Source organism: Musca domestica, unplaced genomic scaffold (assembly GCF_030504385.1).
Source record: "Musca domestica strain aabys unplaced genomic scaffold, Musca_domestica.polishedcontigs.V.1.1 17, whole genome shotgun sequence".
In the NCBI taxonomy this organism is placed as follows: domain Eukaryota; kingdom Metazoa; phylum Arthropoda; class Insecta; order Diptera; family Muscidae; genus Musca; species Musca domestica.
In genome coordinates, this window is record NW_026712230.1 from 12533173 (window position 1) to 12559106 (window position 25934).

At 35.1% G+C, this 25934-nt stretch overlaps 1 protein-coding gene across 1 annotated transcript in view; it reads left to right on the forward strand.

Moving 5' to 3' along the window:
- The window catches only part of LOC131801658 (protein Optix-like), a 42294-nt gene that overhangs the window by 11497 nt on the left and 4863 nt on the right, over nt 1-25934 (forward strand). Inside the window, exon 3 of the mRNA XM_059120555.1 lies at nt 506-755. Coding sequence (XP_058976538.1) covers nt 506-755 — 250 coding nt within the window. The remainder of the gene's footprint in view (nt 1-505; nt 756-25934) is intronic.

The window sequence follows — 25934 nt, forward strand, 5'->3', positions numbered from 1 at the left end:
ATGGTTATATCATAGAAACAAATGGGAAATGTGTTTCACCAAGATCACAAATATTCTCGCGTAGTTTTTTCGTACGAATAATTATTTTAAAGACCTAAATTCTTTCAAAATTATTACTTTCGAAATAGAACATATGATATATATTCCTTTATTAACCTTATACACATTTTCTTTTTTGCATTAACATAAAATAAAAATGTACATTATGGGGAAAATTTTAAAGGAATATTTATTCGTTATTATCCTGTTTATCTGTATGCTGAAAATGCTTTTTTGGTTAAAGTATGCCGTTTTAGACAGGGGATTCCTTTGCATTAAATTTTATTTTCTTACGTAAGACATAAGCATAAATTTTAAAGGAAATAATGTAAAAAAATCCTTGAATACAAAATAAGGGTAAAGCAGGCCAAATTTAAATTCCTTTGCTAATTTCGTTTATTTGTTTTTGTTTTAAATTTTAAATAATTAATTTCTTGAATTTTTTTGGTTTTATTTCTCGCTATAGGTCCCGTCGACAAATATCGCGTAAGGAAAAAATTTCCCTTACCACCGACAATCTGGGATGGTGAACAGAAAACACATTGTTTCAAGGAACGCACGAGAAGTCTCCTGCGTGAATGGTACCTACAGGATCCATATCCGAATCCAACGAAAAAACGTGAATTAGCCAAAGCGACGGGACTTAATCCCACTCAGGTGGGTAATTGGTTTAAAAATCGTCGTCAACGTGATAGAGCGGCGGCCGCTAAAAATAGGTAAGTGCCAAAGAAAAGCAAATCGAATAATAATAACAATATAAATACAATATTTTCACAAAGAGAAAAATCCATTTTTGCAGAAATATCGGGGATTTTTAATTACAAACAATTTTTATTTTTTAATTTCAACTCTCAAATTTTATCTCTTGTTTTGGACGAGTTCTAAATTGTATATTGTATATGCTCTAAACTATATAACAACATATTTAGTCCTCTTGACATTTTCCACAAATCAAATTGTCTATTTTGCAATGAAATTATTAGAACATTTTCAGCGAATTGGGTAAAAGTTCTAAATTGTTCAAATATGTATGTTCTTAAACAAATATGTATGTTTTTTATACCCTACACCACAAGGTGGTCAGGGTATTATGTCTTTGTGCATTTGTTTGTAACAGGCAAAAGGAAACGAGATAGACCCATAGTTCCTTTTGATCATGTGCATAGAATCACATTCTGAGTCGATTTATGCATGTCCGTCCGTCCGTCTATCCGTCCGTCCGTCCGTCCAACCGTCCGTCTGTCCGTCCGTCTGTCCATGTATTTTTGTAAACAAAGTACAGTTCGCATTTATTGCCCTATCCAGATGAAATTTTGCACAAATCATTTGTTTGGCCCGAGGACGAATCCTATTGAAATTGGAGATAATCGGTCAAAATTTAGATATAGCTCCCATACATATCTTCGTCCGATTTGCCTTTTATTGTGCACCAAACGTGTAACATCAGTCCGAATAGTATGGAATTTGCACGTACGATCAGATTGGACCTCAAAATAAGTATGCCAAATTTGATCGAAATCGGATCAGATATAGCTATAGCTCCCATATGTACTGTTCATCCGATTTGTCATATTTGTTACCCACAGCCGTAATATGCACTCCGTAACAACGATATTCATGATCTAGAATAATTCTTACTGAAGTATAAAGAGGGCTTTTTAGCGGACTGGTTATATTTTAAATTAACAGTAAAAAAGCAAAGACATCATTTGCAATTTTAGTACATAAATGTTGGAATGTAATTTTCATAAAAACTATTGTGCCTAGATATATGGATTATTCCGATATGAATAGTGAAATTTTGAGTAGAATATTTCCTCTTTTGAACCACCTAAAAGGAAATTTTATATTACTTTCAAGCTTCAACTCGAAAAAAGTTCAAGGAAAATTTTTCTACCAAAATATTTTTTGTATAAATGCACGAATTCCGAGGAATCTTTATTCGAAAATTTCCAAAAGTGTGGAAGGGGGGGAACTTGCCATCCCTTCGTTAAGGCTAATTTGCGATGTAAACTTTCAAATTCAAAATACGATGCAGGTTTCTTTTTTTTTAGTTTTACTTTCAAAATTTGCTTGATATTCCCGTACCCAGAATCTCTCCAGAAATCTCCAAATGACTTTTTTCAAAAATGTTCACCAAGAAACATTTAAAAATCAAAAATCGATAAACGAATACATTCAATGAATAATTTGGATTTTGTCGTAGGTAAAAGTCGAAAAGTATAAAAATGCATTTTAGCTCTTAAACGAGTATCCCTTGATACGGGCAATGCGAACACGTGAACCTGTGTAGACAATTTTCTATCATGGAAGGTTATATCCATTACGAACTCCAAACACAAATTTGAAACAATTCTGGTAGTGACACAAATCAAAAATACCAAATATCGTGAGATAGAATTATATTGGGTTTTTAACAAAACTTGGGCATAGGTGTACAGTTTTCTGCAAGGACCCTTTCTTTTGGGAACACAAACTGCTAAAAAATCTGCAACAAAGTCAAACGCCATACTTTTTACATTTTTTTTAATTTATTGAATGAACGCAAAAAATGTCAGAAATAGCATCAAATTTTAGAATAAGTTTAGATTTGTTCGAATTGGTCACCTTTGGCACGAATTATGGTCTTCATGGACGGCCAATGAAACCGTCACACGCTGCTCGAATGTTGTTCTGCGGTATTTTGGCCCATTCCCGGCGAATCTCTTGCTTGTGGTGATCGACACCTTGGTATTTTTTGGTGCCACCATTGCTTTCCAAAATACTTCAGACGTATTGGTATCCGGAGGTTTTGGTGACCATTGTGCGGTGGAAATGAAGCGATGAACCTCATTCTGTAACCATTCTTAGGTGGCGCGTGCTGAGTGCGATGGTGCTGAGTCCTGTTTGAATGTCCAAGGTCTGCGGCCAAAATGCTTGCGTGCCCAAGGCTTTAATACACCCTCCAGAATATTTTCGCTCACACTGGAATAATTGTAACAACTGTTGGATGAGTGGCTTAGAAATGACAGCAGTCAGAAGTTGGTTGCAGTTTTTCATCTCACCCGCTATAACAAACATGGATATATAACCCATTTTCAATGTCAAAGATTATACGGGCCTAAAATGAATTTGAGTGAAAATTTGCCTATCTAATTCACTCCGTTCGGACTCTGATTTCCACAGTCGGACAGACAGATAGAGGGACATGACTAAAACGACTTAGAATCTTATGTTGATCAATAATATAATTTTGTAGGGTGATCAATCCTCCATGTATGATGGAATGTTTGTTATGAAATAACCCAAAAGTACATATTTAAGATTTTGGCAAAATCCGTTCATATTTGGATATAGCCACCATATATATCTTCAACCGAGTTCATGAGATAAATTTGTATATATAAAGCTGAACTCCGCATAGAATTAATCTCTAGAATTTGGTGAAGATCGATTCAGATGTAGCTGTAACTCGTGTATGCATGGTGCTGCCGATTTGAGTTTTAAGCTACAGAAAGCCGTAATATGCTACCGATATCAATGATGTTGGTAGGAGACATCATATAAGTCATAGAAAAATCTCTGAAAATTTATCAGAAAATCTGTTCAGACTCATAATTTAATTTGTTAAGGTATATAATCGGTCCGCCCGACTTTGATCTTTTCCTTACAATTGTTTTCTATTACAAAATGTTTTATATTACCTCTTCCGCTCGTCTAAGTTTTATACTTGTGTGTATTTTATTTTGATATATTACCTGATTAATAACGTTGGAATTTTCATGAAAATGTATAGCATTTCGCTCTGCTATTAATTAACTGCATACGTTATGGCCATTTAACCCACAACGTTGTGTGTTGCACGATTTGCGTTCATATGATCTCGAATTCCGACAACAGCAAAAACAACAACTGAAACAAGTGTTTCTCTTTATTGGGTCCCTAACTCTTCACCATTTCCCAAAACACAAACAAGCGCTACAATGTGAAACCACAATAAAGTTTGTTAGGAATTGTGTGTGGTTTGGGGTTTTGAAAATGTGCTCTTGTTGTTGTTGCTGATATTTCTCATTAAACCCAAACTGAGAACAAACAAAAAAAAAAAAAAAAAAAACTCTATCATCATATTTTTTCACATGTGATATACTTATGATGGATGGATGGATGGCTGTTGGGATTGATGTTCGGCTGGCAGGCAGGCTGGTTGTTTGGGAGAATGTCTCACAGATGATAAAGCCGACAACGTTGGTGGTAGCGACAGCGGCAGTCGCAATTCGCTGTTATTTCTTTTTTTTCTTCTTAATAACCAACACTCATTTCGAGTGGACACAAAAAAAAAAAACACAATTGTGGACGGACATTTTCCCCTTCGACTAGAAAAGCCGGGTATTTATCCAACCTATACGGCGTTGTTATTGTAACCGGATATCATTAACTTGTAGGTAAACTGATACCTTAAGCCAAGTCATTACAACCTCTAAATCAAGTCAAAACGTTTTAAAACATTTGCATTTTGCCCCAACTGCCTGTGGAGGTCCCGTTCCGTTCCGTCCCTCTCTCTGACTTGAGATACATTTCCAAGATCTAGTCTATCTATGCACTTCAATGTGTCAGCTCCCTGTTCCGCCTCTTACTTGTGCTGCCACCACCATGACACGTTTCGTCCGTCGTCGTCGTCATCGTTTCATTTCATTTCGTTCGATCGCCACCACATCTATCTCTACTTAAGTTTTTGAAATCGTACGACATGCCGCCTTGTCGCTGCTGTGATGTGGTGGCAAAGACCCCGTCCGTCCATTGATCGGTTTGTCCGTCTGCTGCTGTTACTGAGATAACTTTTCAAGCTTTTCCGTTTCATTGATCTCAAGCCGCCGCCGCCGTTCACTCGCTCATTATTTATCAAGCCGTGTTGGGTAGGCATATCGACAACCACATCGTCATAGGTTCATTTGCAAAAGTTACTTACACTTACGCTCACTTCAATGAAGTTATCGCACTAGCCAGCCGCCAAGCTATGGATCGGCAATTATTTTTGTTTTTTTTTTTCTTGCTTTTTTGCGAACTGTTCGGATTTACCATAAAAAGGGTTTACAATTACATTAAACATTATGCTGTATTTGCGGTCTATTAGATGCAAAATCTAGCCACATAACGCCGCACACACCGCTGGTAGCCACATTAAATAAAAATGACCGCTTCAATTTTTGTTGAGGTTCTTTAAACTGGCCGGTCGAGATTGTCAGGTCATAGACGGCAAAAGAGAGGATGGGGGAGAAAGGTTTACTTGGAATAAAAGGTAGAATAATTTGCTGTATTTATTAAGAATAAAATTCGACTACATAATTCTAAATCTTATCTAAATGCCACGAATTCATAAATATTAAAAACACATTTTAGGGTTAAAGTCGTATTTCATGTGAGCTTATGCAAAATTCTGCACCTCGTTTTAGAAGGAAGAAGAACCAAAATTGACTATTTTTCATGGTTCATATTATGTACACAAATTTCCTTTGCTCGGACACCAAAATGAAATTTGATCTAGAATCCTTCAGATTTTGGTTTAGAATGGAAACATGTTAAATTAAAAAAACATAATTATTTTAGTTATAATATTTATATTTCAATTGTAGTTTAACCTATTAATCCGAGATAAATCGTTTATTCTGACATATATAGTGAAATTATATGTAGAGTATTTTTCTTTCAATACTTCCTGCATAAAAAACAAGTAAGCAAAGGCTACAGTCGAGCGGGGCCGACCGTTGAATACCCTACAACACTATAATAAACGATACTGTTTATATAGGCGAGATACTCGAAAGAATTCCACAAGATATTGTGACAAATAATAAAAGAAAACCATCAGGTTTCGTTCTCTATTTTTCGAATAATAGCATCTTAAACAAATTTGCTCATTTCCAGTTAATTGGTAGATGTTGCACTTAAATGGTCTTCCAAGATCTGGAACCGATATTTCCCAAAGACCTATAATTTCTCAGAAGTGGCAAATAATTAACATTTATTATTGGTTTTTGACTGAAACGCATCTATATGAGATACAGACACTGGAATGGTCATTTTCGTATTTTGTCTATAAAAGTTGGCAAACTCCTTCACACATTGAATATTTTTGGATGGCCATCCAAAACTGCTTGGCTTTTGCAATGTCCGGTAACCCCCATAATTACGACCTGCTGACAATTTTGCAGTTTTTTTGTCCATTTCAACCCCTAAATATATGGCGATCATCTCCAAAAAGAGTAGGCTTCTATCTGACCCTCATCTTATCCCCATGCAAAATTTCATAAGGATCGGGCCATAAATGCGATCTGTATATGATATCCTGGTATCCTAACTACTTAGTTTTGTTAGCTGTAGAAATATTACCAAATGTTTAATTCAAATGAAAATATGCCAAAAATATGACAAAATTGAAAAAATATGAGAAAATTTTACAAAATCAATATTTTCATCTTTAGAGAGATATTTTTATGCGATTTTTTTAGACGTGTTTTCTTTCCTGCCAAGAGGCTATTCTGAATTAATGAGAACTGTCGAAATCAGTTCAGCCGTTCTCGACATATAAGAGATTTTTCAAGCATATCTTCTTTGATAAACATATATATCGCACATATTTTGCTATATATCCGTTTTGTTGGATGTTAACATCAATGTAAAGATCAGAAGTAACCTTGTCATGTCTTTGTGATTTCGTCGGGATTTAAATATTCGCGGTTTAATGAAAAATTTTGAATTTTTTCAACAAAAAAGATATGGTCTATTTTAGCCGCTAAATATTATCCGATGACCACCCAAATTGGTAGGCTTCTTGCCAGCCCTAAACTCTAGCTACATGCGAAATTCCGCGTCGATTGGTCTATAATTGCGACCTATAGAGCAAGTGCAAAATCAGGAATTTTTACAGTTTTTGGTCCATTTCAACCCCTAATTATTATGCGATCATCACCAAAAGAAATAGAGTTCTATTCTGACCCTAGCCCCACCTCCATTCTAAATTTCGTGAAGATCGGACCATAATTGCGACCTGTAGAGTGATTACAAATTAACATGGACAGACGGACGGACGGACATACATAGCTAGATCGACTCAGCTCGGCGAGATAGGAAGATCCATATATACTTTCCTATGTGGGAAATCAATATTTTGTGGTGTTAAATAATTTTTGGCCCAATATAATACCCCCAACACATAGTGTTGTAGGGTATAAAAATAAATTGGTAAGAAAATTTTTAAAATATTTTGACTTACTACGATGCCATTTTTACCAAAACTTTGTATTGTTATTCGTATTAATAACCAGTAAAGAAAGTCCTAAAGTCGGGCGGGCCGATTTTATGATACCCTGCACCACTTTGCTAATTTAGTTGAGCTCCACTTAATAATTAAAAGTTTTTATGGGAGAATTCAATCATACACGCTATGATTATAATTATAATTTAAAACTCAAAGGGCTAAATATGCCGAAGCATTTGTATCTTTTAAATTCGGACTTGTATTGCCCATTTGGTGCGAAATTAATTTGAAATCGGATAAAAATATATATGGGAACTATATCCAAATCTGAACCGATCTCGATAAAATTTTGTAAAGATATTTCTGAGCTGTATTTGATATATTTCCTTGAATATCGTTGTTACGGAGTGCATATTACGGCTGTGGGTAACAAATACAATAAATCGGATGAACAATATATATGGGAGCTATAACTATATCTGAACCGATCTTCACCAAATTTGGCATACTACCTTCTAGACTAAATTCCATCGCATTTGGACAAATATTAGATGTTTGCTGCACAATAAATGGTAAATCGGACGAAGTTATATATGGGAGCTATATCCAAATCTGAACCGATCTCGATAAAATTTAGCAAAAGTATTTCTGAGCTGCATTTGATATATTTCCCCAAATATTGTTGTTACAGAGTGCATATTACAGCTGCGGAGGACAAAAATAACAAATCGGATGAACAATATATATGGGAGCTATAGCTATATCTGAACCGATTTCGAATTTGGCATACTTATTTTCAGGCCTAATTTGGTTGTATGTGCAAAATTCCATAATATTCGGGCTGATATTACACGTTTGGTGCACAATAAAAGGCAAATCGGACGAAGATATATACATTTTTACCGATTATCTCCAATTTCAATAGGGTTCGTCCTTGGGCCAAACAAATGTTGTTTGCAAAATTTCATCTCAATCGGATAATAAATGCGACCTGCATTTTGTTCACAAGAATACATGGACAGACGGACAGACAGACGGACGGACGGACAGACGGACTGACATGCATAAATCAACTCAGAAAGTGATTCTATGCAGATCATCAAAAGGAACTATGGGTCTATCTCGTGATTCTATGCAGATCATCAAAAGGAACTATTGGTCTATCTCGTTTCCTTTTGCCTGTTACAAACAAATGCACAAAGACATAATACCCTGACCACCTTGTGGTGTAGGTTATAAAAAGTAGTGAAATAACTGATTGACTGATCCAGAATCAATGCCTAGACGAAACGACAGAGGCTAGAATTTTGGAGTGTGGGCATGTGATAAGGCTTTTTTGGAAATTTGTAATAGAGGGGAACGAAAAGTAATAAAATGTACTAAAAATCGGATACTTTGTATTGCACAAACGGAATGAGGTAGACTTCTGAAATTTGGAATGAGAATCGCTGATGGAGTACATGATGAATGTCCCAAAGAGTTTTTGCAAATTCCAACTTAAAGGTTACGAAAAGCTATAGAATAGTACTAAACTTCTAAAATGGTACTGGTAATGGTGTGGACGGATAGAGTCAAAAACTAAAAAGAAGTTTGGTATACGAATCAAGGTTAGAAAGTAAGTTTGAAATATGGAGGTTGTATTGAAAATGTGTACTATGTGTGCGAACTGTACTAAATGGTACAGTTTAGCTTAGGGTGAACGGAAGAAGTTGGAAATTGGCATTGGGGTCCCTATTGGTGGTAGGTTTGTGACTTGTACTTTTCGTGTAAGCGGTAGAAGTGCACGAAAAGTACTAAATAGTACTATATTTGGTATTAGGTGGACTGATAGTGCTTGAAATCTGAAAATTGATATTAGAGCGGCTGTTCATGTGTAGCCTGGACATATGGAGATGGTTTCGGAAATGTTTATTATAATTGTACGAAAGGTGTTGAATTCTAAAATTTGACATTTACATTATGTTTGGGATTTGCCGGTTTGGGATTTGCCAGTGGTTTGGAAATGCTCATTTATACATAAAATACTAAATTTAACTAAATTTAGTATTGGGTATAAGGATAGGGCTGGAATCCCCAAATTTGATATTGAAGTCTCTGTTGGTATTAAGATATGGAGGTGGGCTTGGAAATAGTACACATTTTACGAAAAATACTAACTGTTACTATATTGGGTATTGGGCGAAGGGATGGAGCTAGAATCCTGAAATTCGACACTTTTTGTGTCTGTGGTTGAGAGAAGGAGCTGATTTTGGATTAGCGTACAATAATTCTACTAAATTTGGCTATGAGGGACATTACAGAGCTGAAACTGTGAAATGTGATATTGTCACTGTTGGTTTTAGTGTTTACATATGGAGATGTAGAAATAGTTTTAGACAGAAAAATTTGATTCGGGCCCATTTTGCAATGGTTTTATTAAAATCCCCCTCGACAAACTTCAAAATGAAAGAAATTTAAATAATATATAAAATCTCCAAAGTTTGAAAATTTGGTTAGTTTTGATTAAAAAACGTCAAACTGAAAAATTGTACATTTGAGTACTAAAAAGCGTTAACACGAACTATTGGAACGAATGTAATATTTTTTAGTGAAGTTTTTGCTAACGAAGTAGTGTGCACGTGTAACAACTGAAGACACTTCGGGTAAAAATGTTATCTTAGTCCGAAAGTTTAAAAAAATATGGAAGAGGGTGGCACTTACCCCCTCTAATTAGCGATGGAAATTTAAAGTAAATTATATTAAAATGTTCAATTTCTGTGGAATACATACTTACATCACTTTTGCGGGATATATTATATGTGGACAAACATGTTAATCTTTTAAAAACTTGATTTTCTCTGAAATAAAAGAATAAAATTGAAAAAATTGAACATTTTCAAATGCAATTTTGAAATAGTTTTATTTATTTATTTTTTATACCAATTTTGAAGTAATAATTAATAAATCAATTCGGACTGTAAGAGAAAAGTTAAAAAACGCATAGAATTCTGAAAAATACATGAAATTTTTATTTGAATTGATACTACGGCCCATATAATTTTGACTGCGACTGTGCTTTAAATTGGTCATTCGCTTAATACAATTTTGGTATACTCTTTCCAACACTTCTGGTCTGGTATCTCAAGAATTTATGCTTCAATGTTCTCTTCAAATACGTCAATTGAAGCAGACTCGTTTGCGCACATGTGCTTTACTAATGCCTTACAAAAAATAGTCTAAATGCCTTAAAATCCACGATCTAGGCGGCCAACGTTAAAAAAATGTTCATTGAAATCGCCTCTTGCTTTTTAGCAAAAAAGTTGGATATCATCTCACGGTAGCGCTCACCATTCGTAGTTACGTTACGATTTGCAACATTTTTGAAGAAGAGGATCCCATAAGCCCATAAACCGCGCTAAACTGAGACTTTTTCTGAATGCATTTGTAACTTTTGCAATACTTCTGGCTGATTCAAAATCGAGCCAAAAATGAACTTCGTCGCTCGATAAACTTTATTAACAGAGCACGCATTTTAATAATAAAATTCTATGGTTTCCAAGCATTGTGAGACGATTTTTGGTTAAAATTATAGAACAAACTGAATATGTTTGACAGTGAAACTAAATGCAAACATTCTTCAGATTTTGAACCGGTGTTGCCAAAAAGACAATACATGATATGATTGCATCACGATATCGAGATAGGGACATAAAAAATCATATTTGTGCCATTACCTTTTTTATTAAACGAGCGATGTATATTGCATATTACAAATGTACAGTTAGGGTTTCAAGTTATCTGTTTTTTTTTTTTCAATTTCATCTAAAACAATAGCTTTTACTTTTTATTCCGTTCGCTAGCAACTATCAACAAAAACCTTATTCATTTTTCCAAAGATGATCATGATGAGGCATTTAAGTGTCCGAATGACATGGCAAAATAAGTTTTTGCGCAAGTATCTCTTGGTATCGTTTGCTACTTTTTGCAAACTGTTACCAGACAGTAACCGTGACGATGGGGATGCGTTGTTGTCTGCTGCCACCTTTTTAAAATGCGCACATGCGCAATTATATTAAGCAACACGGCAATTCAAGCCGGGAGAAGTCAACCGAAAACGGGGCAGCCAGTAAACCATTGGCTTTGGTGTTGGAGTGGCATGAAGTGGTCGTGTATGTGAACCATCATCATGATCATCATACAACTATTTACTACTTGATGCTATAATACATTCATCTTGGGATAAACTTAAGTCACAAAAAAAACGTTTCATCAACAGCCGGGAAAAAATGCAGGGAACAGCTGAAAAACATTTAACATTTCACAACCAGTTCAATTTAATGTCTGAGGTGAAATAGTGTTTATTGAGTTAAGAAACATACGTTATTTTTTCGTTGCTGTTCTCCAACTTCCATCCCCAATGGACGTGGGCTCATTCATGAGTCTTCTCATAGTGGTTCCTCTCTGATGGTAACTTTGCCATTAAAACTGGTTACAATATGAAATTCAGAAGCTTTTTGTTGTAGGCTATATTCCCGTGTATGGCCGATCTTTTGTAATGGTTTCATCAGGTTTCTTTGGCTGCTGCTGTTGCTGAATGGTGGTAAAGGAGGATCATTAGTCGAATAATGATTGTGATTATAGTTTTAATGGTGGCAGCGGCGGCAGTGTGGCCCAATCCAACAATGCATTCACTCACTCACCAGCTAGCCAGAGAAGCCATTAACACCAAATAAAACAGATTGGATAGCCGACGAACCAACCACGACAGAGCATTGCTTTTAAGTCTTTTATATTTACTATGTTCGAACGGAATGTATCATGGGATAGCCAGTGAGCTCCATGATTTTTGCCTTATCATCCCATTATTAAACTGGGCATTATGCACTTTTTTCTTATCTTCCTTTTCCATAATATTGGTCAGCGTTTTTTTTTTTTTTCATTCTAAAATCACAGTGGAGAGAGATACCCCAATAATATTCTGGAGTGTGCATCCAAAGGTGATTATTCGGCACTCACTAACTCCTTCCTAGTTTTCTTATTGATTTTTTCATTGACTTTGGATAGGTGGGATTTTTTTCCTTTTCTTATGTCAGGGTATTCCATAATATCTCCGGAAAAAGGCCAAAGCCAAAAACACTTGAAATTCGTTAACAACCTGGCTACTACTTACCAGCTATTGTAACTCCCAATATATATGCATTGTATATCTTTTTTTTTTCGAGTAGTAGTGAAATTATACATAATTTTGAAGTGCACATCTTTGATGAAGAATGCATTTTATTTTTCTCACGGATATAGGCAACAAATGCCTCTGGAATGCATGCATGTACATAAATATTGATGAAGGATGATGTCTAACAAATTTTAAAAAAAGAAAAACACTTGAGATTTTCATTGATCTCATGTGAAATAACACAAAGCAATTATCAATTGTCTTTCTAATTGGAAGCCAACCAACCTGTGTTGGGCTACCGAAAAAAAATTTGGCTATGAAAATAACTGTGGGAAATACATTAAAATTCAGTTTGAAGTTAATTTAAATATTCAATGCATGTGAGAATAAAATCCAATGGTTTCATGTGTTTAAATGTGGACAAGGGGAATACATTTGGTTCTACAATGTTTCTCAATTTAAGAAAAACAATTTTCCACCGAAGAAAATATTCAATCTCTAAGAAGAGATTTTTTTCTTTAGAAAGAATGCTTCGTTCTCTGTGGGCGGATTTATTTTCGGAATTCTATTTTCCTGAGTTTAAGAAGATTATATTTATATTCTCATAAAATCAATCAAATCCTCAATATTTATGTTGAAAACGATTATTCCTGGCAAAATATCTCAGTTTTTGAGGACAGATTTTTATTCCCTCCAACACTATGTGTCGGGGGTATTATAAGTTTGATTGCGCTAAAAAGTTTGTTTGTTTGATATATGCCGAGCTGAGACGATCTAGTTATGTAGGTCCATCCGTCCATCTGTCAAATTGTAATCACACTATTATTACCCGATTGTCACGAAATGCTACATCGGGTGGGGTTGATCAGAATAGAAGCTTAACAGACCAATCGACTCGGAATCTTGTATAATGCAAGAGTATAGGGCTGGGCAGAAGCCTCTCAATTTGAGTGGTCATCAAATAATATTTAGCCGGTGAAATACACCATAACTTTTCTGTAATAATTACTAAAATTTGCATTAAACCGTCCGATTGTCATGGGGTAGGGTTAGGGTCAGAATATAAGACTGTTGTTTTTGGAGATAATCGCAAAGGTGTTTAAATGAACCAAAAATCGACACGAAATTTTGTATTAGGATGGTGAAATGTAATAATGACATAATCCTTTTCATTACATCGAAAATTATAATGATTTTTTTAAAGTTCAATTATATATCCATGTATTATGGTATTACATATTCGCCCCCGCACTGCTATAGAATTTGCTTACTTGTTATCTATGTGAAAAACTATTGAGTCTAAGTTTAGGTACTCTTGGCTGTGTTGTCTATTATGTTCAGCATCTAAGTAGAAGAGACATGGAGAAAAGCTTTAATGAGAGCTATATTAGTAAGAAACCAGTAAAGAAAGTCTTCAAGTCGGGCGGGGCCGACTTTATGATACCCTACACCACTTTGCTAATTAAGTAGAGCTCCACATAACAACTAAAAGTTTTTTAGGAGAATTCAATCATACACGCTATGATTATAATTATAATTTAAAGTTCAAAGGACTAAATTCGGAATTGTATTGCCCATTTGGTGCACAATTAATTTGAAATCGGATAAAGATATATATGGGAGCTATATCCAATTCTGAACCGATCTCGATAAAATTTGGCAAAGATATTTCTGAGCTGTATTTGATATATTTCCCTGAATATCGTTGTAACGGAGTATTACGATTGTGGGTAACAAATATAACAAATCGGATGAATAATATATATGGAAGCTATAGCTATATCTGAACCGATCTTCACCGAATTTGACATACTAGCTTCTAGACTCAATTCGGCCGTAAGTGCCAAATTCCATCCCATTTGGACAAATATTAGACGTTTGGTGCACAAAAAAAGTAAATCGGACGAAGTTATATATGGGAGCAATATTCAAATCTGAACCGATCTCGATAAAATTTTGCAAATGTATTTCTGAGCTGTATTTGATATATTTTCCCAAATATTGTTGTTGCATAGTGCATATTACGGCGGCGGTGGACAAAAATAACAAATCGGATGAACAATATATATGGGAGCTATAGCTATATCTGAACCGATTTCGATCAAATTTGGCATACATATTTTCAAGTCTAATTTGGGTGTATATGCAAATTCGGGCTGATATTACACGTTTGGTGCACAATAAAAGACAAATCGGACTAAGATATATATGGGAGCTATATCTAAATTTTGACCGATTATCTCCAATTTCAATAGGGTTCGTCCTTGGGCAAAACAAAAGATCTTTGCAAAATTTCATCTGGATCGGGCAATAAATGCGACCTGTAATTTGTTTACAAAAATACATGGACAGACGGACGGACATGCATAAATCGACTCAGAATGTGATTCTATGCAGATCATCAAAAGGAACTATGGGTCTATCTCGTTTCCTTCTGCCTGTTACAAACAAATGCACAAAGACATAATACCCTGATCACCTTGTGGTGTAGCGTATAATTAACTTCTTCTTGTATATTACTATACAAGCCAGTAAAGAAAGGACACCCAACACCGCGATGCATAATAAGTAGAGCTACCTGTAACAAATGACCATAGGGAGTTTTTGAAACCAAAAGGAACTAATATATGGTATATATATGGTCCTAAAGGAACTAATATATGGTATATGTGACTTGGTTGAAAATGATGTGTGGAAAATTTCATATCAATCGAACAATAAATGCGACCTGCATTTTGTGGACAAAAATATATGGACAGACGGACGGACATCCATAAAAGTTATTGTATGAGGGTCCACAAATGTCTATCTCGTTTCCTTCTCCATGCGCAAAAGACATAATACTCTGACCACAGTGTGTTTTAGGGTATAAAAATCGTATATCGAAAGTGCACCCATTCTGATTTTCGCTTCTTCAAGGTTTGATGGTAGCCCATCATATTTAAATAAAAACCGCGTATTCCAAAATAAAATTAATAATAATATATTCTTTAGAATAAGTTTAGATTTGTTCGAATTGGACACCTTTGGCACGAATTATATCCTTCAAACGGCCAATGAAACCGTATTTTTGAAACCTCATTTTGTAACCATTCTTGGGTGGCGCGTTTTGAGTGCGATGGTGCTGAGTCCTGTTGGAATGTCCAAGATCCGCGGCCAAAATGTTTGCGTGCCCAAGGCTTTAATACATATTCAAGGATATTTTTGCGATAACATTCGGCATTTCTTCTGATACCACGGATTATCAATACGAGCGGCGCGTGACCATCGTCTGTTATTGCGGCCCACACCATCACCATGGCTGGCGCTAGAGTTCTGGTGGCCAACCGAAGTTGAACATTTTTAGCTGACCTCTTTGGCAAGTAAACGCGATCATTTTGTTTGTTTATAAACTGCTGGGCAACGAACGTTTTCTCATCTGAGAAAACCAAATTCGGCAGTTCACCACTTTCGGCCAAGCGAAGCAACTCTTTAGCTCTTTTGAGTATATTTTATTCCTGTTGCGGTATTAGATCTTGCACTTTTTGGAATTTCAATGATTTTCCCGCGAGCTCATTTTTTAATATTTGCCGAATGGAATATTGCGATATGTTCAGCTCAGGAGCCATTTTTCGGCCACTGCGACGACGGTTTCGATCAAGTCGTTTCTTTACTTTTCGAACCATTTCTGCTGATGTTGCTTTTTTCGATATGAATACGAATGATACCATATTTCATAAACATTATGTAAAACCTTTGATCAGTCATCCACTCCAAATATCTCTATACAGCTATTTAAATTTAAAATAGCAACAACGAAATTCACATATGCTTGACTTGTTTCCTTTTTACAATTTTCAATGTCATCCTCTTAAAAAATGTTTCAATTTGAATATCCCCCTTTGTCTCTATCATTGAGTTATGGTCTTATTTGATTTAAATGTTTCAATTTCTTCTCTTTGATATCTTGCCAAGAAAATTGCCAAAATACTTAACTACTCATCACAAGGGTGAGGAGAAACGGAGGACGACGAAAATTGATATAAACAAATTTTGACAAATAGCTAAAGTAAATATTTATATAAAAGCCTAGAAATGCTGAAATTCAACCCTGGCAAGTCTGGCGACAAAAAAAAAAAACGTTGAACCTAATGAACTTGAATTGAATTGTGTGTGTGCAAAGCAACTAAAATCCTCTTCGAAAACCAAGAAAGTAAAAGGCCAACGATTTTAAATGGGAATTTTGTCAACAAACCGTACAACAACAACGAGAACAACAAAAACAAGGACAACAACAACAATATTTAAATATAATCACTAAACGAGCAAAACATGCCGGAAAATGCACAACAAACATTTACAGTCGGAAAGAACATCACCATCCCCTATTAACGAAATGGCCTGTGATTTCCCCACCTCCGGATAAAAGTAACAATGGCTTAAATAACAATTGTTTATTTAATTTTTCGCGCTTCATTTGTAACGTATTTTTCATGAATGAATTTCTAAATTCAAAAATATTTCAAAAGAACATCCCTTAAGCGATATTGTTCACTTTAAAGATTTTTCCTCTTCTCAAAATCAATGGCAACTAGAAGTACTTTAAATTTTATTTGCATATTGATTTGATAAGTGTTGGCCGAAAAAAGGAGACTGTATCTATTTATATGTTAGAAGAGGAAAAGAGTGCGTGTCTGGTGTCCATTTTTATGGAAAGTGTGTTAATTCCCCAAGGGCTTTTAACAATTTTGTTTGTTGTTGTTACTGCTGGTGTTTGAACACTTGTTAAACTCATTCATTGAACAACCATATCCGTTTATACTTGTGAACCTTAGTTCTGTTGTTATTATTTTGCTACCAAGTTTTTACACCAAAAAAGAAAAAAATGAGACTCTTGAAGTTTAACTTTTAACAAAATACGGTAGTACTTTATTTTGTCTGTTGTTGTTATTCTCTTTCTGCAATGGATATAAATAAATACAAATTTCATTTATCGAACCACTCGAGGTGAAAAGCTGACGAACATGAACTTGTTATCACATAATAAAATTTAAGTGTTCTTTTTTATAACCAATGCCCCAAGGGATAGCAATGGTTGGGGAGAGGTAGGGAGAATGAAAGAGAGTTATGGGTTTTTTTGTAAACTAGTATTCGATTATTGTTTTGAATAGGTTATTTAATAGGAAATATCAAATGAAAAAATCCCAGTCAATTTAACAGTAGTTGTTTGTCATTGTTATCAAAACATTTTTTTTAAATGGAGGTATACACTTTTGAGGATGGTATTTCATGGATACAGTGGGCTTTTGGGGAAAATAAAAGCGAAAATGCTATCAATTTTATTCGTACCTGGCCCCCTACCGATTTGGTTACCCTTCGGACATATTTTGTACATTTTAAATGGAAATGATAATTTATGGCCCCGTCTGACCTGGGTTCTATCAGCGGGTAGTAAGGTTAGATGAGAATTATTAGAGATTCTATGTGAGATTTTTTATTCTGTTAACACGATTTTTAGTGGTTTAATTTTTAAGATCTTTGTACCCACATCAATAGAGTGTAAAGTATATACAGGGTGAGATAAAAGACTGCAACAAAGTCAAACGCCATTATTTTTATATTTCTTTTGTTTAAATTTTATTGAATAAAAGCAACAAATGTCGGAAATATCATCAAATTTTAGAATAAGTTTAGATTGGTCACCTTTGGCACGAATTATGGCCTTCAAACGGCCAATGAAACCGTCACACGCTGCCCGAATGTTGCTTTGCGGTATTTTGGCCCATTACCCGCCATGCGTTTGCTTGAGGTGATCGACACTTTGGTATTTTTTAGTGCCAATATTGCTTTCCAAAATACTCCAGACACAATAGTCCAACGGATTGGTATCCGGAGACTTTGGTGGCCATTCATTCTTGGGTGGCGCGTGCTGAGTGAAATGGTGCTGAGTCCTGTTGGCTTGTCCAAGGTCTGCGGCCAAAATGTTTGCGAAACCAATGCTTTCATATACCCTCCAGAATATTATCGCGATAATATTTTCTTCCACATTTCACCACATCAGCAACGTCGAAGTGTTCAGAAAATACAGAAGACGCTGCTTTAAATTCTAACTGGCAAACTTTACTCCATTCTGCCTTCGACATTTCATTCTTTTGAACCGAAAAAAGTGTACCCCTTCCTGGAACCTCCTTCTTTCTGTATATTCGGCAAATTCTCATTTTCAAAATTCAAGCGTTTGCTTGAGGTGATCGACACTTTGGTATTTTTTAGTGCCAACATTGTTTTCCAAAATACTCCAGACACAATAGTCCAACGGATTGGTATCCGGAGACTGTGGTGCCCATTGTACGATGGAAATGAAGCGAGGAACCTCATTTTGTAACCATTCTTGGGTGGTGCGTGCTGATTGCGATGATGCTGAGTTCTGTTGGAATGTCAAAGGTTTGCGACCAAAATGTTTGTGTGCACAAGGCTTTAATACACCCTCCAGAATATTTTCGCGATAATATTCGGCATTTATTATATATTTAGTCGATTGATACAAGCGAAGAGCGACCATCGTCTGTTATGGCGGCCCACACCATCACCATGGCCGGCGCTTGAGTTTTGGTGGCCAACCGAAGGTGCACATTTTCAGCTGACCTCTTTCGCAAGTAAACGCGATCATTTTGTTTGCTCAAAACTGCTGGACAACGAATGTTTTCTCATCGGAGAAAACCAAATTCGCCAGTTCAACACTTTCGGCCAAGCAAAGCAACTCTTTAGCTCTTTTGAATCTATTTTCTTTTTGTTGTGGTGCTTGCACTTTTAATATTTGCCGAATGGAGTATTGCGATATGTTCGGACGCAGGTTTCGAACTATTTCTTCTGATGTTGCTGTTTTCTTCCGTCCACTTCCTTGACGTCGGGCTACGCTAGCAGTATCACGGTAAGAAGCGATGTTAAGAGACATAGAAGATTTATTCACATTTATATGCTGGAGTGCTCTAACGATAGCCACTTGTGGTTTTCCAGCCAAAGGAGGAGTGGCGTAGAAATGACAGCAGTATGAAGTTGGTTGCAGTTTTTTCATCTCACCCTGTATATTTTTGATCAGCATAGAATTCTATGTCGATTTAGCGATTTCCGCCCGTCTATCTGTCTGCCCGTCAGTTGAAATTTCGCTAGCCTCTAGGTAGGTTGATGAAATTTTACTCAAATACGTATTACGTCTATAGGACTTTTGGTATTGAAAATGGGTCATGTAGGTCCACGTTTTTTTTGGTGTTTTGGTGATTTTAGCGACATTATTCACCGGAAATGTTTCAAATTTGGTATTTTTAGTTCGCAATGAGTACTACAGCCTATGACAGAAAATTGTCTGTGCAAATCCACGTCTCCATATAACGGTACCTCCGAATATTCCGTATTTTGATGATTTTAGCGACATTATTTAGCGACATTCAAGTTTCGCATTTGAATATTGCAATGGTTTATGTCAAAAGTTGCCTGCGCAGGTCCACGTCGTCGGCTACATTCGCTATTTTTAATATTTTAACATAATTTTTAACGGATTTTATTTTTTTTCGAAATTGCCAAAATCATTCCAAATGTTGGAGGGTATTTAAAGATTAGCCCGGCCGAACTTATAGCTATTTTATTTGTTTTTTCCTTAAATTCTCTAGATGCCAAACAGAGAGTTTCCACATATATCCAATGTTGTTCCTTCTACATCCCACTGTCATTCATATGAGTTCAATCAAAACCCCAAACAATATCATCTTGTCTTGTAATTGATTTCCATTTTCAAGTGGACATCCGTTTAGATGGCTATAACAACAACTGGATGCTTGTTCTTTCGTTATTCGTGAAGTCGGTCGGTCATCTATACGGACATCAAACACTTGAATCAATCAACTTTTTTCTCTTGGCCATCACACAGCTTCACAGAAAAAGGAAATAATGAGCGAATGATTTCAGGTTTTTTGGCCTGACTTGGTTGAACGGCTCGCAGGTTAAAAATGAAACATGCCAAAGCCATGCAAAAAAAAAAAAAAACAGAGTAAAACACGATATTCACAAATCATTCACCTCGTTTAATTTTAGTGATGTTGGTGTTGTAGGTTAATTTTACTTTTTTCGCAATCGCCAATAATGTGAATCACATTGATGGACACGTGTTATACATAAATGAAACTCCATAAACAAATACAACATTGTTGGCTACAGTATTTTTTCTTCCAGTACTTGCTTTCATCAGAAGCACTTGTAAGTAATTCCCAGCTGTTTAATTTCGAAATGAAGGAACTACTGTGAAAGCTAGAGAGATAGATCTGGGGGCAGTCATATTGCTTTTTCTTCAATTAAATTGCTACTTATGGCTCGTGTTGGCAATATCGTATACATGATTTATAAACACCAGCGGCACTGGCACAGCATCAATGACAATAAAAACGCCAAAGGAGAAGAAAAAAAGTCACGTTATAAAACCATATGTCTTTCGTTTAAATTAAATATTGTGTGTGGGCAGTACTTATGAAGCTCATGATGTCGACAGCCAAGCAGCTGACAATGATGAATGCGTGTGAATTACCGCTTCTGTATCACATTGTCTGTTATTATTCAGCCTTATTATATAGGTATATGGATACACACACACACATACATGTAAAAGAGCAATGCAATATCGGAAATTAAATAAAGGTGCCGCCATAATGAAATCCAGCATCCGAAACAGTTAAATGGATGTGTCCATTAAATGTATTGTACAAAGAGAGGCGGCGTATGTTAGACACCTAATCATATTTATCACTCAAGTTTTAAAAATGTACATATATTTTTATTTTATTATTGTAAAGACCATGGGACATCAGTCTGAAATATTGAATCAAGAGCATGAACACAGATAGTGACATAACCAGAAATGCATTTCAAAACTATATTGGGGGTCTATAATTTTACCATTTAAAGTTTACAAAATATGCCAGAAATTCAAAAAAAAAAACTTCACAAGTACTCGGTCTCACGGTTTGGAATGGACCCCTTAAAATTATGTAGTATTACTTTGGGGAGTAAAAATCTTAAATCAGTTTTTTTTTAATTTTGCAATAAAATGTTTTTCCTTCTTTTTTCGAATCATTGGCGGTTCTTAAACCCCTTTCTTAAATCCTATTCTATATACTTTTTATTGAGAACAATGGTGGCTATCAGAAAAACTCTCCTTGGCATAACTCTTCATCAAAATTTTCCTTAGAATCGTATGAATGCCATAAGTAGCCTAAAACTCTTAAAAAAACTTCAAATTATAACGTGTCACACGGCTACAGGGGGTTATTCTTCATTTCCTTTTTATTTCAAGGTTAAAACTATGGTAAAAATCGTCATCCTCACACTGCCAATGGTATCAGTTTACTTAATCCTTAGCACACTTTATTGGATCATGGGGTAATTCAATGAAGTATAGGGAAATAAAAAAAATGATATTGCAAACCAAGATATGATATTTCACCACAAGCAAAAAAAAAAAAAAAAAAAAAAATACCTCAGCCAAAATTAATTTTGAATGAACCGTTGCGTTTCTTTTAAAAATTAACTCCTGCTGCTGCTGTTTTTAAAGTTGTTCGCTTTTTCAATAAACCAAAAACACGCTTGAATGAAATAAACTTTCAGATATTTTCCACTCAATTGAATAAACATTATCGTTTACTGGTCATCATATTCTTTTCAAATAAGGTATCGCATTATAAGAAATCCAAAAAAAAAAATCAGATCCATGAAATGGGTATTGGATTACCAGTTGGATTTTTTTAGAAATTAAAAGAAAAAGGGTTCAATATATTTTTTGCGAGTGTGTGCGATATAATTTTTTTTGTATGTCTCAACTTCAATTCGGTTGATTTTAATAGGTATGTTTTTGTAATACGATCCACTGGCACCTACCTTAAGTGACACATAATTATATGACAATATAGGTATATGTTGTTGTTATTGCCGCCAGCAGGAGCATTGCTTGAATGGCTCATATTATTATTTTTATTTGTTTTTTCGTCGTATTATTATAGGTCTTATGACATTTTGCCATTGAAATTCAATGCTTTAGAAAAACTCTTAATCGGCTCATGTCAGCCGTATTATAATCCAGAAAAAAGTCGTCGCATTTCTTTAACAAAGGCAAAAAAAAAAAAAAAAAAACAATCACGACATGGCCTCAGCCAGACACTAATGTAGTAGTCGTAGTTAGGGAACGGATGGTTGACTAAGCTGACAACTTCATAAGCCCACATATAGACCAAAGCATGGATTCTGATAGCCAGCTCACTGGCTGCTGTATCCATGGAGGTATAAGTTGCTATGCAAAATTCAAAATAAACAAAAACCCAGTAAAAACTTTAAATTGTTATGTGGAGCTCTACTAAATTAGCAAAGTGGTGTAGGGTATCATTTTTGTAAACAAAGTACAATTCGCATTTATTGCCCTATCCAGATGAAATTTTGCACAAATCATTTGTTTGGGCCAAGGACGAACCCTACTGAAATTGGAGATAATCGGTAAAAATTTAGATACAGCTCCCATATATATCTTCGTCCGATTTGCCATTTATTGTGCACCAAACGTGTAATAGTATGGAATTTTGCGCATACAACCAAATTAGAAATGAAAATAAGTGCGCCAAATTTGGTCGAAATCGGTTCAGATATAGCTATAGCTCCAATATATATTGTTCATCCGATTTGTTATTTTAGTCCTCCGCAGCCATAATATGCACTCTGTAACAACAATATTTGGGGAAATATATAAAAATCCAGCTCAGAAATACCTTTGATAAATTTTATTGAGATCCGTTCGGATTTGGATATATCTCCTATATATAACTTCGTCCGATTTACCATTTATTGTGCACCAATCGTGTAATATCAGTCCGAATAGTATGTAATTTTGCACGTACGATTAGATTGGACCTGAAAATAAGTTTGCCAAAATTGATCGAAATCGGTTCAGATATAGCTATAGCTCCCATATATACTGTTCATCCGATTTTTCATATTTGTTACCCACAGCCGTAATATGCACTCCGTAACAACGATATTCAGGAAAATATATCAAATACAGCTCAGAAATATCTTTGCCAAATTTTATCGAGATCGGTTCCGATTTAGATATAGCTCCCATATATATATCCTATTTCAAATTAATTGTGCACCAAATGGGCAATACAAGTCTGAATTCAAAAGATACAAATGCTTCGGTTTAATTATACCTTTGAACTTTAACTTATAATTATAATCATAGCGTGTATGATTGAATTCTCCCATAAAAACTTTTAATTGTTATGCGCAGCTCTACTAAATTAGCAAAGTGGTGTAGGGTATCATAAAGTCGGTCCGCCCTACTTTAAGACTTTCTTTACTGGTTTTACTTGTTATTGTGTTTGTATCAGAGAATATTACTACTCCAAATTTTCTTCAACATAATCCTATGTGAATGACTCAGCACCGGATAACATTTTTGTTGTCAAACACTCTGTTTGATTTATTCGTAAATGATCTTGTTCCAATTCCAACTCAAATTTTCAAACTGGAGTAACTGGAGTCGGGAGCGATCCTGTACGAAACAAACGAATCGACCACTCCACATGCTACACTATGCGAATGTGGTGCGGGTCTTGTTGTCTAATATAGCAAAAGATTTTAACAAAATCAAAATAAAAATTTCGTTCGACAGCTCTCGGTACCTTCCTTTTCATTTGATCTGAATTTTGAAAAGAAAATATATTTTTCAAAACTTGAATGAAGTCCATTTTCGAACTTAGTTCTCCTCCTCCTGTTATCTGTTCTCAAAATGAGCAACAGTTTTAAATTACTACGTTATAAATTTACTTCGTTTCAGAGAGACTTAAAAACCGTAGTCCTAGTCGTAGTCCTATTAGGTCGTAGTCGTAGTCCTTTTAGGTCGAATTCACATAGTTTCATGAAATATATAATTATATCCTCAGTCATATGGCTAGAGAGGATATTAATCATGTGATTCGTGCCAAAGTCGAAATAACAGTTTTAGACCGTGACAAAGAGACCTAGTCTAAACCAGTTTCAGGACATTTGAAGTCGATCTAGCGATGTCCGTCCGTCCCTCTGTCCCTCCCTAATTTCAACTCTTATAAAATGTGATGTAAGACGATGCCTTCAAATTACACGAATGCCAATATTTTTATAAACCCCTCTCCTTTTGGTACCTCACCCACAAGGGGTCAAAATTTTGAATATCCATGAATCTCATAAAAAAACAAATTAACATCCGATTCCATTCGGACTTGGTACACCTCAATATTTCCATCATCACAAGATCTGTTAAAAAGATGGTGGAGATCAGATCATTTCTCCTGGTACCTTCCCCATAAAGGGTTCAAGATTTTGAAAACAAAACTCTCAAAGAAAGCGGAATAAGAATCCAACTCTCTTCAATATATATCTGCGAACCCCTTCTCGTACCTCACCCACAAAGTGTCAACATTTCAATATTTTTAACTGTCATAACTTTCGAAACATGTCAGCGACAACTTGATACATCAAAATATTTCTCTCAACCAGAAACCTGAATATGGAATTTATGATTTCTCATAAAATTGGATCTAAATGTTAGATTTTATTTTCTTTCTACCATACCAATATTTTTATCAGTGGTAGATGAAGTATGAAAATGAAATACTTCGGTCGACTCACGACCTCACGACCTGCTACCTCAGTCACATTTTAACATTTTTTCAAATTATTACATATCTCATATATATTGAAGGGAGTAACCAATATAGTCCAAACCTGGTACGCCACAATATTTTTTTTTTTCATATTTATTTAGGTCCGATACGAAATTTTTGAACAGTTGTGGTTTGTGTCCATTTCTTCAAATTTTTTAACACAGAGATTTTCTGAATTTTTCAAAATTTCATTATTCAATTTCATCATTGAAGATAGCTGTTCACATACGCCATCATCGGATTACTGCTGCTTCTAAAAAAAGAACATCAAGCCAATGCGTTTTCCAAATGACTGAAAGGGGGTTTGGATGTTTGTGTTATTCACAATTTAATTCGAAAATCACTTAGTTATCAAATGATATCGTTTAAATACCACAATGCTTAACAAAATTAAATGTTTCACACAATTCGAAATCACATAACAATGGCCGGCATTTCACGAATTAATCCATTGTTCTGATCAAATGAAATGGGTCAATTTCCTGCCGTGACAAAAAAATAAATATATTTCAAAATGTATATGATGAAAACAGGGTTTTTTAATTAACCGAGTAAGTAGCATGGCACTTACCTGCAATTTATTATTAGGTTTTTAAAATTTAAAAGTAAATCAACAGTGGATGGAATTTTGCGTTAGATAAAATTTATAAGAAGGATATTTAAAGAATTATTTTTTTAAACATCTGTTTTTTGGGTGATCGTTTATTTTCAAAAACGATCACCACTAGCATAACTGAAGATCTATAACTCAGAGGGTCACTTCTATTTTTAGATTGTCATCCCTCTCAGGACTGAATAT